At 38.3% G+C, this 18,863-nt stretch overlaps 1 protein-coding gene across 2 annotated transcripts; it reads right to left on the reverse strand.

Annotated features, from left to right (window-relative positions):
- Positions 1-86: 86 nt before the first annotated feature.
- hgfac (HGF activator) lies at positions 87-18,516 on the reverse strand. Of its 2 annotated transcripts, none has more exons than XM_015399054.1 (14): positions 18,211-18,516; positions 18,069-18,120; positions 15,334-15,427; positions 12,088-12,149; positions 11,859-11,993; positions 10,291-10,422; positions 7,226-7,336; positions 6,829-7,003; positions 6,154-6,251; positions 4,102-4,378; positions 3,088-3,227; positions 2,561-2,701; positions 2,307-2,449; positions 87-437 (listed from the first exon to the last, which is right to left on the reverse strand). In XM_015399054.1, the coding sequence occupies exons 1-14, from the start codon at positions 18,259-18,261 to the stop codon at positions 264-266; spliced, it is 1,785 nt and encodes a 594-aa protein (XP_015254540.1). In that variant the 5' UTR covers positions 18,262-18,516; the 3' UTR covers positions 87-263. The 2 variants fall into 2 exon arrangements, with proteins under 2 accessions (XP_015254540.1, XP_015254541.1); XM_015399055.1 differs by having other exon boundaries at positions 4,114-4,378; positions 18,211-18,514.
- Positions 18,517-18,863: the final 347 nt, after the last annotated feature.

The following is an 18,863-nucleotide window of genomic DNA, read 5'->3' on the forward strand; positions in this document are numbered from 1 at the left end:
CTTAAGAAAATGGATCCAAAGCATCTTAAATCCATCTCATTGTGCTGATTAAAACAAGCGTTGATGTTGTTTTGTTTAAAGCACCTTTTATTGGTCCTAAAAACACATTTTGTCAAGTCATTAAAAGTTTAATCAGTCACAAAATATTTCACAGTTAAAAATATATATTTCTCATATACTTCCAAAAACAGTAGGAAAATATATAACACGTAAAATATGTATAAACTACACAGTATCACAGATAATTTCCAGGTAATTAACGGTCATAAAGTCCTTTTTTTACGTTTCATTGCTGAATGGATCCAGTCGAGGTAATTGACCACTTTTGTGTAAACTCCAGGTTTTCCCGGCTTGTCGCAGCCCTCGCCCCAGCTGATGATCCCGTACAGGAAGCTGACGTCACCCTTCGCACAGGCCAGTGGGCCCCCAGAGTCTCCCTGAGAAAACACGTCAGTAGACACATCTCACAGGCGTAAACATACATGTAGGGATCAAAGCGCACACATGCAAACAGCTGAGTCACACACTTGAAACCTGATGCACATCTAAAAATTGCTCTCTGCCAATGAGGTAAACAATCCGCTGCGAGAGTCACTGGGAAAGGACGGCGTTTAGATGTTCAGTGTCCCTCAACATCGCCAAACTTCCGCTTCTCATAGGGAAGTCCCTGCAGTCAGCTCATGTACTGCTCTACTACGTTTAAACAGAAAATATGTTTTCTTGTAAATAATGACGTTAAACCAAAGCAGTATGTCAAACCTGGAGTGAATCAGAGTTGATCATGTTTTAACTTCACTTCCAGCATTTAATTCATTTAAACAAAATAGTAGCGGCAGGCAGGAAGAAATTTATCCATTTCCCAGATAAATCTCATGAACGATTTAATATTTCAACAAAGAAACGTGCACCTAGAGAATTGTTAAGTTTCTCTAAAACAACATCTCAATGGAAATTAGCCTTTTTTTCACATTGTTTAGATTAACTCTGGGTTTTAAGCTTCATGGTGATATGCAAACTAAACCTCCACTTCAATAAACTTCAAAAAGTGGTGTAAACTTTAAAAAGTTCTACTTAATGCTGCGCAGAACAGTTATAAGCAATGTGATACTGACTGAAAATCAAAAAATTATCTGATTTGACCATTTATACGTACATAATTAGAGTGAAAAGGCAGATCAGACTAAAATTGTGTGTCATGTAAACATGCAAGTCAGAGCTTCTCAAAGGGGAAATACGTCACGTTGAGGAGGGGTGCAAAAGCGCACTTAGGTCAGCTTGGCTCCCTCAGAAAAACTTTATGCTGTTAAGAGTTTACTGTACATGCATGGCGTTCATATCGTCAACAGGCAGAAACCAGGCATTTCAGTCGGACTACCATGTCATTCCAATCCTGCAGAATGGGATCAGAATATTCCTACTGGCATGTTTAAACAAACCAATTTTAATCTGATCAGCCATTTATTCTGGTAGGATTGTCAAAAATACGCACAATTCTAATATGACAAGGTATCGCTACTAAAAACGAGTGATGTTTGGGTATTTTTGCTATTGTTAATTTTACATTTGACTGATTTTGCATGGTTTTGCACTTTATTTACCAAGCATCAGTCATTCTTTTGTTTAAAAAAAGCATTTTCTATATTGAGATTGAAAAAGTTGAGCTTTTCACTTTAATAAAAATATATTTTATTAAACTATAATAATTAATTATTAATTATATATTCTTTTTTTACTTACATGGTATCAAAATTGGCATTGAGTATTGAATATTTTCCTGGGGATTGATAACGATTTTGAAATAGTATCGGGACAATTTCATCCCTGCATTCTGATTAATTATGTCCATGTTACTGTGGCTAATGACAACATTCCTAAGCTGAAGGCCCTCGCTGAAATTAAAGGCATTGCAAAGCAGTGAATTGTTGTTTATTTCTAGGAAGGAAGGCTTAATCCACATTGATCACAAGCAGCTCTGATCAAATGAAGCTCCTTGGTCTCACAACACTGATTTATCACTGGGTGCTTTTCCAACACATCATACTTTCCTTCTTCAGTGTTATGCTAAGTCACTTAGGCCGTATACTTTTATCTTTTTACCAAGAAATTGTTTCGCTAATCGGATTGTTTCGATTTTTTCTTAAATAGAATAGTGTGACCCGTGTTCAATTTTACTACATTGTACATTTTTGTTTTTGTTGAATAGCATACCTATTTTATAACCAACTGAAGCTTGTTAATGTACATAAATATCGCATTCTAAAATATATAGTTTGTTTTAGAAATGTCGTTTTGAATGCGTTCCCTACCTGGCATGCATCCACGCATCCACTGAGCCCTGCACAGATCATGTCGTCGGTGACATGGTTTCCGTAAACCTGCGGCTTCTTGCAGACGTCATGAGAAACAAGTCTGACTCCTGCTTCCTGCAGAGTGGAGTAGCCATTTGCCTCTAAAATCAAAAGCAACAAATAAATCATTAAAGGTGTAACAGATAAAAAAAGAAATGTTTCTGTAAGTTCATGAAGTAAAAAAAACTCCTTTGAGAAGCAATTTGACTCACTTTCTTTTGTATGTCCCCATCCGCTGATGGAGCAGCAGTAGCCTGGAGGGAACTTCATGCTTTTCTCTGGGAGGCAGATGGGCCTAATGAACGGGGTTCTCCTCACGCACCGACCGTCCTTCTTTTTCAGCTTGATTAGAACTGGAAGGAAGAAAAAAAGAAACTAAGTGGTATTCTTGAAGACTCCGCTGTCTCATAAGTTGTCCATGCTTGGCTGTAAAGAGCACAGGGACACAGCTGCTCCGTGACGCATAAAGGATCTTAACTCATTCCAGTTTTTTAACTAAATTCTTCCTGGTGAGGCTGTTTAGTCCATATGGGCAGGTATCCAGGGCCTCATTAGAGAGAAAGGTTAAGGGGAGGGTAGTCTGTCAGCTGCAACTTAACAAGTTTCCTATTTCTTTNGCAGTTTACTTGGAGAAACTTTTTACATCACAATACATTATTTACTGTATTTCTTCCATTCTATTTGATTAGTGTTCAGCAGATGGAAGCGCTCTTCCAGGAAACTATTAACTCCTGCTTACCGATGTCATGTAGCGTCGGATTGAAGACAGAGAACTCTTTAGGGTAGTGATAGTCCTCTACCTCAAATTCCTTCGTGTTGGGACCGGTGACGTTAAAGTGATGCTGGCCGAGAACAACTTTAAGCTGAGACGCAAGCGGGCTGTGGGAGGAAACTCAGTATAAATCAGCTGTAAATAACAAAGGATGGTCACAATAAAGTAGGAGATGTTATTGTCAAAATGAAAAAAGCCAAATCTGCCAGGAATGTTCTGTCATTTTCTCCAATTAGAAAAAAAACTTCAAGCAAACCATTATTTTTCCTCCTTTGTTCACAAATAAAACTAGGATTTATACTTGCAGAAAAACAGAGAAACAATTGAAAACAAAAGCTGTAAGAAATAATTCAGCCCTGCAAAAAAAGAGAAATGCATGTATCCATGGTATCCAGGGATAGAAAAAGTCTAGAAATAAATATATCATAAATGGGTGGATTTAGCAGGATGATGACAAAAAATTTTTACTGACTTTCATGAGTCTCTAAAAAACAAAACCCATGAGTGAACTGCAAGCAAAATGTATCCTATGAAACTTAAAAAGTGGTGAATCATAATTTTGGCTTCCCTAAAGTAATTTCCCTCTTGCTTGTCTTTCAAGCATCAGAAGCCAACTGAGGGTGACGTCGTTGTAAAATCTGCTTTTATGAAACTCTTTAATGAAGCCAAGCCGATTAGATAACTTTTGGACAGAATAAATTGTGTTTAACCGTCACAGAAATTTAATTAATTTGCCTAAATTTACCATTTGTCTGTTTAAAAAGTAGATGGAAGTATCTCGAGGCTTTAGGACTTTACTCGCTTTACTTTACTTTACTTTACTATGTACTAATAATTCTCTTACGCTAACTGCAATGCTAAAAAAAAAAAAAACTTTGGAGACCATGATGCTCCCCTTTGTTAGTTACAGGTTTTCACATTTATTTAAGAAATTATTTACAATATTTTGCAGATTATGCTCAGTATACCATGTCACCTAACCGTGTTGCATACTTGCTGAAGAAGCAATGAGCGGCGGAAAGGACCCAGCAGGAAGAGATTAGACTGCCACCGCAGAAGTCTGACTGTCCGATATAAATGGCTGCCATCCATGGATGAGTGCCTGGCAGGGCTGCGTTTCCTCCGAAAATCCGACCCCTTGCTACCGCTAACCTCTTCTTGTGTTTTACCCCGCACACAGGTTTTTTGGCCGGCTTCGAAGAGGCAGGTTTCTTGATGTGGGGCAGAGCGTTCAATGGGATTATCCTTCGAGAAGAGGCTGGGGAAAAAAAAGATAAAGGTGAAAATAAAAGGTATAGAGGAGGATTTTGCAAATTTTTGAAAAAACTAGCCCTCTGCGCTTTAAAATAGCACAAACCTGTACCCACTCCGAGAGGGAATCCTTATGAAACGCGTGCAAGAGCGTGCATGAGCCCATTTGTCATCGTGCACGCTCTGTTTAAAAGTTGCTGTTTGCATCGCTCACACAAGCTCATACAAACAAATCCTTTCCCTAATTTTTGGCTCCAATACTGTGTAACAATATTGAAATGATGTTTCCATATAAACCAAAACCTTCCATATTAATTTAGGTTGTATTTAATAGTTTGATAATCCAAAATTTAAAAAGAAGAAATCCGTTAGTGGCAATCCCTTTAACAGCACTGAAAGTGTTTAATAATTTTAGTAATGCTGCTATCCTTCTTCTTGTTACAAGAATCCCATAAGTGTCTCTTTAATTCAATGGTGTTTGGATAGCGCAGCCTCCTCTCAATGCAAATCGTATGCTGAAGAGCGCTCAGCAGATGGGAGATTCTTGTGAATTCTGTGCATACCCTTGGCATCGTGACAGAGAGCACACTGTGCCAGATCCTGCTCGGCGCATAAACATGCAGCTGCACCTGGCATGAGTGCTGATTCAGGGTGAGTCATGCCTTATTCTGCCCAACGGTATCTCACTGAGCCCAGGTTGAGAAAAGCTCCTTAGATAAACTCTGATTCTGAGAGCAGCTTGACTCAGCAGTGATAAGCAGCATTCCCCCGAGCTTTCCTTCTTATTTTTTTTATTCACAAACGCCAAGGTCTTTAAATAAAAATGTCTGGACGTAGAATGAAGCGCTGAATTATTTTCAAATGACAAAATGTAACTGTGAGGATAAATCAAGGCCGAGAGAGTTACGACACATGGGGAACTGAAGAAACCTTGCATCAATTACTCTGGGATGACAATATTAATAGTTGGTTCAATTTAAGACATTTTTGAAAAGAAGTTATGAAATATTAGGGATGATTGTCAAAGTTGATTTAACTCACAGGATGTTTGCCTCATTCTGAACATAAAACTTCATGAGATAAAAGCAAACATATTTTGTAATGATGCCATAGCTGGATGAATAAAACAACAATCCTAGCCTTCCAAGGGTTGTTTTACATCATTATTGGTCTCTGTAAATCAACTGAGTATTTTTTTTTTTGATTGGTCAGTGTTCTAGTTTTTTGTGCCTGCAGCATCTAAGGTTAACTGACACTAAACTTTGGTCAAATTTAACAATCCTGCCCAATGTCTGCTGAACATGAATGCAGAAAATGGATCGGTGGGAATAAATAATTTTCCTTGTGCTAAATATGGTTCATCCTTAGTTTTTAGGAGTTTGGTAATTCAAGTTACCAACAGACTAAATACCCAGATATACTTATTTTCATATTTTGGGGGGTATGGAAATTTTTTTAGTGCATTATAGAACCACCCTGACATTTTTGATCTGAACGATATTGAACATTTAGCAATGGTCTCTTGACAAAACATCATCATATTCCAAACATATTTTTAATTATACCAGTCATTCAGAGAGCTTACGTTTTACTCTCAGGAAGGGTAAAATGTATTAATTTTGTATTATTTAGCTTTACTATCATTTTTCTGTTTTTGCCTTTTTCTATCCATGGAAAGTGTCTTTTTAAACCTCTGTTTCACAGCATGTTATTGTACAGGCTTAGCATTGATGCTCCATTCTGTAGTTCATCTAACTCCCTCTTAACCTCTCAGTTACTCACAGAATGACATCACACAGGAGGGGACGTTGCAGTACTCCCAGGAGATGGCGCTGTCAGTTACCGTGTAGCACCATGGCTTACTGTCCCCATCTGGGTTTCTGTGCACACACAGATGCAATGCTTTATACAACACAGCAGCCAATCCTCTCATGTCAGTTTTTAGCATAAAAACATATTTTTTAAAAACAGTATTTTACATCTTAGAGAAGATTATCCTTTCCTGTAATCAAAATAGAGCTAAAATGTGTATTCTACTCATTCTACAAACCTGAGATCTGCTTGTAATTGTCTGTCTAAGATAGACAGATAGATAGATCGAGATTATTTTCTAACACACAGCATTTCATGGGGTGCATCATATGGCTGCTAGGTCGTTATGGCAACAAGAAAAGCTCAATAAAAACTGTGGAAACCAGACACAAAGCTACTGTGTCATTTAAAAGAGCATTTTCTCCATGTGCTTGCTGGGCACACTTGGTGGTTTAATGCTTGCCGACTGGATAGGTGCCGAGCGAATGACAACGGTTGCTATGTGGTGATAAGAAGGAAACAGCTTTTTTTTTACATTAGGATTTTAAATAACACTGGTTATTTCTGGTTTAAGACATAATTTATGAGAACTACGACAGCATTTTGGATGCAACAACGGTAGAGGTGGATCGTGGATGCACACACCTGCAGAAGGCATGATCCCCAAGACCTTTGGGGGCTGACGCATTTACCACGCCCACATGGAGCTCATCAAAGAGCAGGTCAGAGTTCCATGGCAGACATCTGGCTCCGGACTCTGTGGTGCCCACCACTCCTCTGTAGCCCATGCCCCTGCTTTTGTAGCATTCAGTCTCTGGCACTTTGCAATCATAAAGCACAGGAAGAGACACACAAAGCAAATTCAATGTGGAGGTACATAAAATCAGATGTAAATGCATCCATAAAAAAGAAAATATTCTGGTCTTTCAATCTAGATGCAAACAGGTGGTATGTTTTCATTGGATAATGTAAAAGCATGTATTTCTTCTTCAGTGTTTTATTTTAAAGCCATTTCCTCAATAGACCTGTAAAGATCACCTACCAAGGCTGCAGTCAGGCCCACTGTACCCCATTTTGCAGAAACACACTTCCTTCCCGGTGGATGTAATCAGCCGACATGTTCCTTGATTTTTGCAAGGGTTTCTGCGGCACACTGAAAAACACAACATAAGAAATGCTATCAGATTTTTTTTTTTTTTTAAGAAATGAAAAAGGAAATGATTCCCAAATAAATTCCAGAGGACTTTGAACCACTAAGCAACAGTTTAGTCGTTTTCTGCTTAAGCTCTAAACAGACTCTGGAAGGTCTCTCACTCCCACAGCTGGAGAAAAGAGGGTGACCTCATTGTGTTCTCGGGGCCCTGCTTTGGGAGTTTCACAGCTTGACTACAATTTTTACTAGTGAGGAATCTGCGGAAGAGGTGTTTCATAGAGACCAGAAGACAATGTTATTTCCCTTGCTACCCAAGAATTAATAAATTTAACAATATGCAATGGCCCAAAGGAACTTGGATTCTCTTCTTGTCACCATGAGTCAACAAAAAAAAATGATGCCAGTGATTCTTGCACTGTATGTGCAGGCCTTCAGTTCAAGTAAAACATATCTGGATATTTCTCTAATTTAGGAGTGCCTCCTAATAATTCTAATTAAAATATTTTAGGGTTTTTATTAGTTTGAGTAGCCTCACTCATCAAACCTAACATAAATTAAGGCTTTAAACATGTGTAATTAAAATATAAAATGTTAGTTTAACTTTTCTATTGATATTCTTAGCATTTAATTCAACTATTGCAAGATTTTTTTCAACATCACTTTAATTAAAGGTATAATGTCTAACCCCACACTGATAGTTGACCTAATTGTTCATTTCATTCACCTGTCTAACTCTGCCCGATTATCAATTATCACTCATCTTATCCACCTGCTCCTGCCGCTTTATATGGGGCTCAGCCCAGCTATCGGGGCCAGATCATTGACGTTGTTGCTGAGATGACCTGAAGATCATTGTTTCTGAGTTTTGACTTTAATTTTCTTGTTCTTGGAGGCCAGTGGTGAGAGCGTTTTTTTAGTTTTGTCATAGTATTCCTGATCATGTCCTGTCTCTTATCCACTGAGTGTGCCCTGTTCCTGCTTTTGCTCAATAGAGGGAGCTAGTCTTAAAGTACCATGGTTTTCCTGTTATCATGCCTTGTTCTGCCTCTCAACTACTGAGCTTACCTGTTCCCATCTGAACGTTTTGCCTGAACTCTCTGTTGGAGTCTTGGAATCTTGAACCTGCCTGAACTCTGTGGATTCCTGGTCCCCTTGATCTGTCTGCTCCTGTTCTGATCAGAACCCCTGACTGGGCAACGGACTCCTGGATATTAGAACCCTCCTGAACCGTTTACCTGACCTGGCTCGGACTCCTGCCTGTTCACTGGGGCTGCTACATGTGGTTTCACTCTTGCCGGAGTCCGCAGCATCTCGTTGGCAGTCTGTCGCAGTGTATTCTCATTATCAGTTCGTATGAAATCGTACGAAAAGTTATGCATAGTAATTTCGTACGTTTTTGACATTTTTTCCGTCGTATTTCGTCGTATTTGTACGTCTTGCCTCGAGACAAGATATCCTTGCGCATGCGCATCTTACGCACCATTCAATAACATAGAATCTAACAAACAATTAACCCTAACCCTGACCCTAACCCTAAGATACAAAACAACAAGCAACCTAGTGAGAGACATAAAGAAGTAATTATTGCACTGTTTTTCCCAGTTTTACGTCCGTCTGCAGATCTGCTTTTTTCGTCTGTCTGGCTGCGCATGCGCACTGATCTGTTTTTTCGAGGAAAAACGTCAAAAACGTACGAAATACTGTGCATAACTTTTCGTACGATTTCATACGAACTGATAATGAGAATATGTTGTCTGTCGGCTAGATCCTACCATGCTCTAAGGTGTTGGACTGAACTGTTAAACCAGAGTTGCCAGTGATGGGCGGTGTCCCACCTCCCCCCAAAGCCACTGCAGATCCACAGTACCGCGTCTATTATGTTTTTAAATAAACGCCTTTGAATTTTCCCACTGTCTGCCTCGCCTTGAATATTGGGTCCTACATTCTGAGCTCATTACATATAGTGGAGGATGTGGTTTTTCCAGTTAAAAAAAATAATTGCAAATCTTTTGGAAAGTAAGCTTGTATGAGCAATGCAAAAAGCAACTTTTAAACAGAGCGCGCATGAGGAAAAATGGGCTTGTGCATGCTCTCACACGCGTTTAATAGGTGTTCCCCCTCAGAGGTGGGTACAGGGTTGTGCATATGCTTTTTTTTAAGTGATCTCTTAAATTCACGAAAATCCTCCACTATACCTTTAAGGTGGTTTACAACCAAAATCTGTTAAGCTCCTATATTTCATTTGAAGTTTAGAATTTTAAAAATGTCTTCAACCTGCTTGCTTCTCCATTGAATTTGGTAACTCTTATCTCTGCAAATCAATTTGTTACTGTCATTCAGCTGTTAACTTGATACAGTTTTGTAGATTTCTCTTGTTTTTTTTGGCATTACTGGTGTAATTTAAACCCATACCATAGTGAGGAAAAATCTGTTTCACATGGGCGAAGTATGTTCCACTGCTGATCTCTCCCTCATGATAAAAATCTATCCAATTCCCATGAACCTCTCACCGCTGAGTTAAAAAGCTTGGTGAGGACCCGCGGGGTGTGTCCTACATAACACCCACCCTGACTCACTGTGAGTCATATAATATGCCTTTTATTCAAAGGCAAGGCTACTCCTGTAGCTATGGAGCTGTGATCAAAGAAAGGGAAGGGCCAGTACTCAATAATCGCTTCTGCTCAGAGGTTGTTTGAGAAAGAATAAAACAAAACAAAAGTTTAGATGGGGAATGCGATCCTTTTAACACCTGTCAGTCAGAGCGGTAGCTTCTAGCAGTTGTTCTTTTGACAGGTTCATTTATCGTAGTTTTTATTTAAAAAGCTTTGTACGTTTAGGTGGTTTAAAGGTGCCGGCACAGAAAATCACTGCCTAGGCCACTGTAACCTCCCGTAGCAGGGCACAAATGGGACACTGTTAAGGCACAAGCAACAAAAGCAGAAAGCATATCTTACTCCTGTAGTGGACTCTTTGACAGCTGATTTCTCCGGCTTCACATGTGCACTGTTCCACATTACGAAGGTGAATTCTTCCCCAAGACTCTCCGATGTCATAATGCCGCAGGTGCGCGGCTTCATAGCACTTCTCTGAAAGGAAGCGGGTGGAAACGTGAGAGGAGATTAAAGGGCTCAGTGGAGCGCAGCGAGCAGTTCTCTGAGGGATGGGCTCTGCAAAATGCCTGTAAATCTTTTCCTTTAGTTATTAATGCAAGTGTGACTTGGAACTAATCCAATTTCTCATGAACAAAAGCAACATTATAGGAACATTTCATTGTACATAATGAAGTATTTTTATTCCTCTTGAACCTTTTCCATATAATAACCCAAAATTCCAATTATTTTATGGGCTTTTATATGATAGAACAACACAAAGTATAGTAATACTTTGAAGCAGAAAGAAGACGTGTTTTTATATTTTTTGTACATAAAAATCTTCAAAGGGAGAATTTTATTTGCTGATTAGCTGCTTTACCCTACACTCTAAAAAATAAAATCAGTTCCCAGCTAGCAAATCAGTGAATAGACTCCAATTGTTTTGTACCAGTTTTCAACATAAACCTATTTGCAAGACAAGGAGATCATCATTAAAAGCAGCTTCTTGGAGCCCCATGGTAACTCTGGAGGAGTTGCAAAGACCAGCAGCTCAGGCAAAACAAATCTGGTCTTGAATCAAGAATAATAATAACGAAAGCTATAGCTTAAAAAAATGGCAGTTCTGTTTGGTTCTCTGGTGAAAAGAGACCAAAATTATTAGTTCCTCTCTATTCAGAAAATATGTGTTGTAAACATTGCACCATGACCCAAACAAGCCCACAGTGAAACATGCTATTGGCAGTATAATGCTGTGGGAAGGCTTTTCTTCAGAAGGATAGGAGTATAGCTGATAAACACAGAAACTCCTGGAAGAAAATCTGCCCGAGGCCTCCAGTACGAAAGAAATAACTTCCATCAAATCCTATTTTCATTAAAAAAATGGTAGAATCAAAGCCCAAAAAAACAATACAAATGAGAATTTTATTAATTCGATTGAGAAAGTCGATGTTAACACAGTTTCCATCCAATCAGACTAACCTTGAGCTTTCTTTGCAAAGAACAATGGGCAAAAATGTGTGTGATAGAGATTTACCCTGAAAGACCTGGAGCAGCAATTTCAGCAAAGATTTGTTCATATTTTCCGTGGGCTGTCTACAACTAAAACCACTGATCTGGTTCCTATGTATGGAGGATATCTGAAAGTCTAAATCATTTCCCCCTCATTGTACAGTTTCTCACAAATGTGTGTCACTATAACACATAAAATCCCAACATAAAATTTGTGGTTGTAAGAAGACAAAATTTTCATAGGGTTGAGGAGGAATACTTATTTTTGCAATGCACCGTAAGGATCATCTTGTTTTCTTTGGATACAACATTAATCAAACAGGTCATGTGTGACCAGCAAGTAAATCTAACCCACTATGTTATGACATTTTAAAGGGTCTTTGCTAAACATTAAAGAAACTGCAGTAGAAATAATGACTGACTTTGCTCACAGCGTGTCCCAGTGAACTTCTCTGGACATGAGCACTGAAAAGAGCCAGTTTGTGGGATGGCTGTGCAGACCCCTCCGTTCTCACATGGATTCTTCCGACAGGGATCCAGTCCTCTTCGGGATGTGCCTTAAAAAGAAGGAAGTGCAGAAGTCGTAAGGGGAAGCAAGCATAGCTGTGTTCTTATCAAAACATACTTGCTTTGTCAGTGGGGTTCACTCACCACCAGACTGAGCACAAAGGCCCCACTGTCTGTCCCGATCAAAGTTGTGTGTGAGGGAGCACCTACAGCAAGAGAAACAGGACGAATTTATGCTACACTTTCTTTTAAGTTGAGCTGAGCAATGCAGAGGGGTAAAATATGCAGATCCATATCTGATTTGCACACACTGCAAAGAAACACTAGCACAGTTTATTTTTTTAATAAAGGAATTTACCTCGAGGCTTTGACATAAAATAAAGTGTTTGCTTGCTCTTCAAACGACACCTTCTGTTCATTTTAAGGGGTTATCTGTGTGCATCAGCTATTTTGTCATTAATCAAACCAAGGCTTGTTTCTATCATTCCTTCTAATTATATTCATAAAGCTACATTTCCAAAAATAATGATTCAGTTTAATTCAGTTTGGTGCCAGATCACAACACGTCATCTCAAGAAACTTTGACAAACCTCTCCAGTTCAAATCCATTGAATAGGTTCAATGTAATTCAAAGGATTCCAACTGATTCCATATTACTGTATATAGCCACTTTGAGATACAGTTATAGGCAATTAAATCCTTATTAAAATGCAATCCAGTTAAGGTGAAGTTAGCATGCAGAATAACTTGGTATAGCCTGAATCTGCTCTGAATCTGCTCTACTATGAATCTTGCCTTTCAGTAAATAAAGCTCTTACTTCGTCATTATATTCAACTGCTACTGTGACATACTGATGAAGTTTCCATTCCAAGGGTAGAAGGCATGCCACTGATGCTAATATATAGGAACTTTAAGCTCACTAGAATGTTAAATAAATCTCATGTTAAACTATGCAGACACTCCGTCTACACTGATGAAAATTCTCTCACTTAATCTGTGGTCAGCATTGAACATTTAAATCGCTCTGTTTTTAATACAAAACTATAGCTGACCAAAAAAACAGAACAAAGGTCTACCCTTTATTTGACCAATGAAAACCCCACTGAATACCTTTGATAGTTTGGGGGAAATATTATTCAAACTGGTGAGACTAAGGCTGTGCTTATCGCCATCCCATTACATCTGCCATTAAAAGCAAAGGAGCATTTTAGAAAAGAGAAAATCAAATCAACGTTTAAGAAGATGGTGGTGGCATGTAAATGCAGGGTTGCTTTATTGTCTCAATTTAAATGTATTGCTGAAATTGAAGGAACTGTGTATTTGGCTCTCCATCTGAATGTCTAAAAAGGCTAATTATAGTGTTTGAAGGGCAAAGTCGAGAGCAAAAAATGTTCCAATATGGCTGAAATAAAATAGATTAAAAGTTAAGTGAAACAACCAATAACTGGTTGAAGAGGTAACTCTTCTTCTTCAACTTTGTGACACTTATAGGCGTTACAGAGGATCTGGGAAGTCTCTGACTGAAGACACTCAGTCATGGCCAAGTAAACAAGCCCCACCCACCAGCGGCCAAAATAATTTTTGCCTGCGAATGCTCTAGCCTCGATCAATGCCCCAGGCCCTAGAACTGGCCGGCCAATCGCAACGCAGAGATGTGTTTTGAATTTCTGGATGCAAAGCGGGAGGGATTTTGAGGCCGTGATGAGAAAGCTGTACAACACTGGAGAAAGCACAACAAGGAAGATGGCAACAACTATTGAACAGTAGCATGCACCGTGGCAGCAGCAGCTTTCAATGGAGCGTTCCATTGAAAGTTAAAAGTTCTCTTTTCTGTCGCTGTTGTTCAAGAAAAGTATGTTTTAAGACAAATTGAGGAGAGAATATTATATTTTAAAGCATCACTATATGGTCCATTTACCGATTTAATGCGTCATTTAAAAAAAATCTGAAGTTGAAAGGGCCGCTGCAACCTCCGAGGCTAATGGCAGCCAGGGCTAACCGCAGCCCGTCTGCAGCGGCCCTCTCTCAGCATAGTCTTGTGTTAAGGACCGCTGGCTCTGGTGGTGATTTTTGACTCAGCTTTGGAATCAGTTTTGGAAGGATTAGACTTGAGGTTTTCATTGAAACCTCAGGCTCTACGCTCATTCATTTTTAAGAAGGAAGTATTCGCCATTTTACCGACAGGCTTTATGTCGTGCTTACTACGTCAGTTGCGCTCATTGGTCAGAGCGTTGGCCAATAGGAACAGACATGGTTTGAAAAACAACAGCTTGCTCTCATCAACAATCTTCCCATGTCTCATTCATCAGGACCAGACTAAATTACACATTTAATCTCACATTTAGTCTGGTTTATCAGGCTAACTCAGTCGTTATTTGCAGTCTGGTAAAGGAGATGCTCAGGTTTGTCCATAATGCTCTTCAATTTGTGGGGAATTATCCTTTGTAAAATTATCTCCAGCATTTTCCACATAGTGAAGGATTGATTCCAACATTTTCTTTCCGTTGATAAAAACTAGTCTACTTTTCTATGCTTGTCTGAAATTAAAATCTATTTATCAATCTGCTGCAAAAAACACAACACATTCTTTGCTATTTGCCAAACACTCAAGCATTTCGACACACCTGCTAGACTCAGTGAACGCATATCACAGAATTACCAACCTGCTGTAACACTGAGCCCATGAGCTCATCGCTGAGATATGTGGGGTCTTATTGCAGAATCTTTACATGTAGGTGGACACGAGTTGTTGGGCCATATATAATTGAGTATAAGTTGCTCTAACTTGTTGGCATCCACCCTTCCTGTCTCGACTCCAAGTGACGACAACTGGAAAGATCTCCAGCAAGTCTTGGGTTGTTTCTTACAAAATAATAAAAAAGGACGATGTTACGACTTGAAGTCATTAAAATGAAACTTCATTACGATTTTATTGTGGCAGCTGTTTATACACCCCCAGGATGAAATGTCAGAAGTACTAAATGTGACATAAACCTCAGCTATGATCAAAGTTTTAGAGGAAGCGTCTGTATTTATCCTATGCTACCTTTTAACAAAGCCCATTGAGAAAACAGAGTAATGAATACATGATGACATGATGAAGCACCGCCAACAATTCAGCAACAGGTAATTTATCCAAGTCTCTCTTCTTTTGGCTCATTAAACGTTCCAGCTCTGTGGTGTGATGACACGGTTGCATAAATCCCCAAACACAGCTAGCTGTAATTAGCTCTGACTCCATAATTCTAGTTAAAAAATGGCACCATATACAGAATAGAAAGTAGAGGAATATTTCGGAAAAAAATTTCATTTAAATGGTTCCTGTTGCAAATGAATGGCTGTGTGTGTGTATTCGGTAAAGCAGATCCAGCTGACTGATTGGAGCTCACCATGGTTTGGAGCTGGCGATGGTGATGCAGTGGTAATGAATCCTTCCACCCTGACGAAATGGGAACTTACATTCTTTGCCAGATGTGGTGAGAACTGGGAAAGGAACCAAAAACAAAAAAATTTAAAGTGACTTTACCACGATTCCCATGGGGGGAAAAAAACATGCGGTATCCATTAAAAAACAAAGTGTTCAAACTGCCAGACCTTGGAGGAGCAGCAGTTGGAAATAATTTGTTGAAACAACTAATCCATCAATAAAAGATTATCATAAACTATGTAGGTGATGGTTCCCCCTTTTTGTGTAATTATATTAATTACACAATGAATGAGTGTGTGATAGCAAAAGGGGAGGGGCTAAATACACTGTGCTTCCACCCCTTTCTTTTTGAATATGTTGTGGTAATATATGTATTAATATTTGTTCATAGGTGTTTAACTTTGGAGAAAACAAAAAGCAATCGATCTTATACGCTTTTATGTTGATTTTTAATTGTAATATTCAACAAAAGAAATTTAAGCGAATAAGAAAAATACAAAACCATTTCCTTTCCAGGTTTAAAATTTAGGCTGCACGTACAAAAAATATACAAATGAAACAGACAGAGCTAAATAAAGGGCAACACTAGAAGGAAACCTACCAAACAATTAAGATTGGGGCAGGTTTTTAACCTTCCTCCAGGAAAATTATCCTTAACATACAGTCTGATCGACAATGGTTTAGATTAGAGAATCTCAACCCTGATCATGGGAACTCCTTCATGTTTTAAACCTGTCTCTCCTCCAGAACACCAAATGACTGCAATCAGTGCATGACAGAGATAAATCAACTAAAACATGCAGGACAGAACTTGTCCTATTTTGTAAAGAATGGGTTAAAATTTCAGCTTCTGATCATGAAAGGATGTAAAAGAAACCCCAAAAGAGACAAAGTCTGTACATACACTCTATATGTGATTTTAGAAGTTTTGGGGTTCTTCAAAAAGTACAAGAGATTTTTGTTTTTTCTTAGGGAAAAACACAGTAGACTTCATGAGATGTCAATGAAGCTCTCGTAGGTCCTGTCTACTGCAGCATTTGTTATATTAAGTGTTCAAATATTTTTATTTCTGACTAATGGGACATCACCTAAGTAGAAACTTCTGCGAGATGACTTCTCAAGAATCAGGCAGCAAAAAAGAGGAAGGGATGTGAGGATTATGTTCTATATAAACAGTTATATTAGATGTTTAAGAGCAAAAACAGCTGAATATAGATGTACAAAACAATTTCTACAATTTATATATATTTAAAAAAAAAAAGGAAAACCATGTGTTACTTTTTTCTAGTTCTTAATTTGTGTTAATCCAATTAAACTACAATTAGGGGTCTGAAAGTAATTTCACAAAATATAGTTATAAGTTTAAAAGGGAAAGATCTAACCAGGGGTTGTCAAAAAAGTAAAATTCAAAAAGTAATTTTTATGCATTAAAACTCATACTTATTATTATTTTTTTCCATAGTGACACTTCTCAAACCTGAGTCCATTCATTATTCATCTCTGGTCCATTCACTGAATGAAGACTGAGCAGCTTTTAACCAAACTAGAGGTGTTGGTTTTTAATACTCTGTGTTGGGCAAAGGAGAAAATTATGTCTCTTTTGTTAGAATCCATCTGGAAAAGTTGTTATGATTTTAAATATTGTTTGTTATTTCTCAAGCACATCCATTTTTTCTCTATCGGATTACATCTTAGAAATTATGATCAAACAGTTTAGAAGTATTTAAGAAATCTCTTTGCATCATATTTATTTTTTACTATTTATTTTTTTCTATATCTACGGAAGAGGATTAGGCCCACTGAAAAAATGTTAAAAGTTAACAGATTTTTTTATTATTATTATTATTTCAGTATAATATGAGAAATTCTGACTTTAATCTCAGAATTCTGACTTTTTTCTCAGAACTCTGGCGGAATTCTGAAAGCCAAAAAACATGTTAGCATCAAGCCGTAGCCATGTCTGTTTTTGAGACTAACCTCTCTCTTTTTTTAATCACCTTCTGCCCTTCCATTATTGAATTAGCATCACCAGGGACCCCTCGGGCACATAAAAAGTCCCTAATTGCGTCATTTTCCACCAATGTGTTACTGTCCCTCCCAAACAACTCACATCTTTGTCAGTGAAGCTGAGTGCTCCCACATCTCTTCCTTTATGGTGCCAATCTACATTAAGATCCACAATTCTGAGATTAAAGTCAGAATTCTGAGAAAAAAGTCAGAATTCTGAGATTAAAGTCAGAATTCTTAGATTAAAGTCAGAATTCTGAGAAAAAAGTCAGAATTCTGAGATTAAAGTCAGAATTCTTAGATTAAAGTCAGCATTCTAAGATTAAAGTCAGAATTCTGAGAAAAAAGTCAGAATTCTGAGATTAAAGTCAGAATTCTGAGATTAAAGTCAGAATTCTGAGAAAAAAGTCAGAATTCTGAGATTAAAGTCAGAATTCTGAGATTAAAGTCAGAATTCTGACATTTTTCCCATATTAAACTGAAATGATTTTATAAATCAGTAAAAAAAAAAAAAAAATCAGTTGCCCTAATCCTCTTCTGTGGATATCAGATTATCTAATAAACTACTTTTTGCCTCTAGAACAATATTTGATTTAATTTCAGTTTTTTTGACCTCCTCTCTGCAGATATCTGCAGATCCCTGTTACCAAGCTTTCCACAGGACACCTCAGGACTCAAACAGCAGCCTACCTTTCTTGGATGAGTTGAAGAACCCCGTTTCAGATCCAAACACCAACATACGCTGAAACCCAGTGGAAAGAAAAAAACGGCTTATCTGAGAGTTTCCTTCTAGTTTTCTGCTTCAAATGAACGTAAAAATGGAAATGCTTACCGCTCCTGCAGTGAAACCGAGCAGCAGAAAAGCCAACGTGATGTATGCCATGTTGAAAGTTCACATCTGGCGTCCGGAGAGGTAAATTTCCTGCAGCGCGTGAAGCTGTCACGTTATGTCTGTCAGCTTCAGCCAGCTCACGGTCGGGAGACACCCGGGAATCCCTGCAATTATCGTGTTGTCCCTCACAGTTTTAAGCTGCGATGAGTAAACGTGTTGCGTCATTAGACTGGTTTAAGTCAAAAGCATCCCGTATCCAGGCTGGTATCTCCTCTCTGCAGCCGCCCACGGGTTCACCGCGCTGGGAGCGCAAAACTTTCCATCCAGAGGCGGAGAACAGAGGCTGAGGGGGGGTTATAAGAAAAATACAATTACTGATAACTTGCCCAGGACAAAAGTTAGTTCACTTGTTTATTTTTAAATTTATAGACTAGATGTATCAGTCAGATGTAAAAAAAAAAAGAAAAGTTATTTTTGAAGATTGTTTCCTACAATGACCACAATCGAATTCCTTAAAAAGATACAAAACTCAAGTAGTTGCTGGGATTAATCCATTAAAAAAGGGAAAATGCAGGGTGAGTAACTGATATTTGCTAATATCAGTTTTGCAAATCTCAAAGTTAAAAAAATGTAAAAATTGAACAGGAAATCAT

This window comes from Cyprinodon variegatus, unplaced genomic scaffold, assembly GCF_000732505.1.
Source record: "Cyprinodon variegatus isolate N-32 unplaced genomic scaffold, C_variegatus-1.0 Scaffold985, whole genome shotgun sequence".
Lineage (NCBI taxonomy): Eukaryota > Metazoa > Chordata > Actinopteri > Cyprinodontiformes > Cyprinodontidae > Cyprinodon > Cyprinodon variegatus.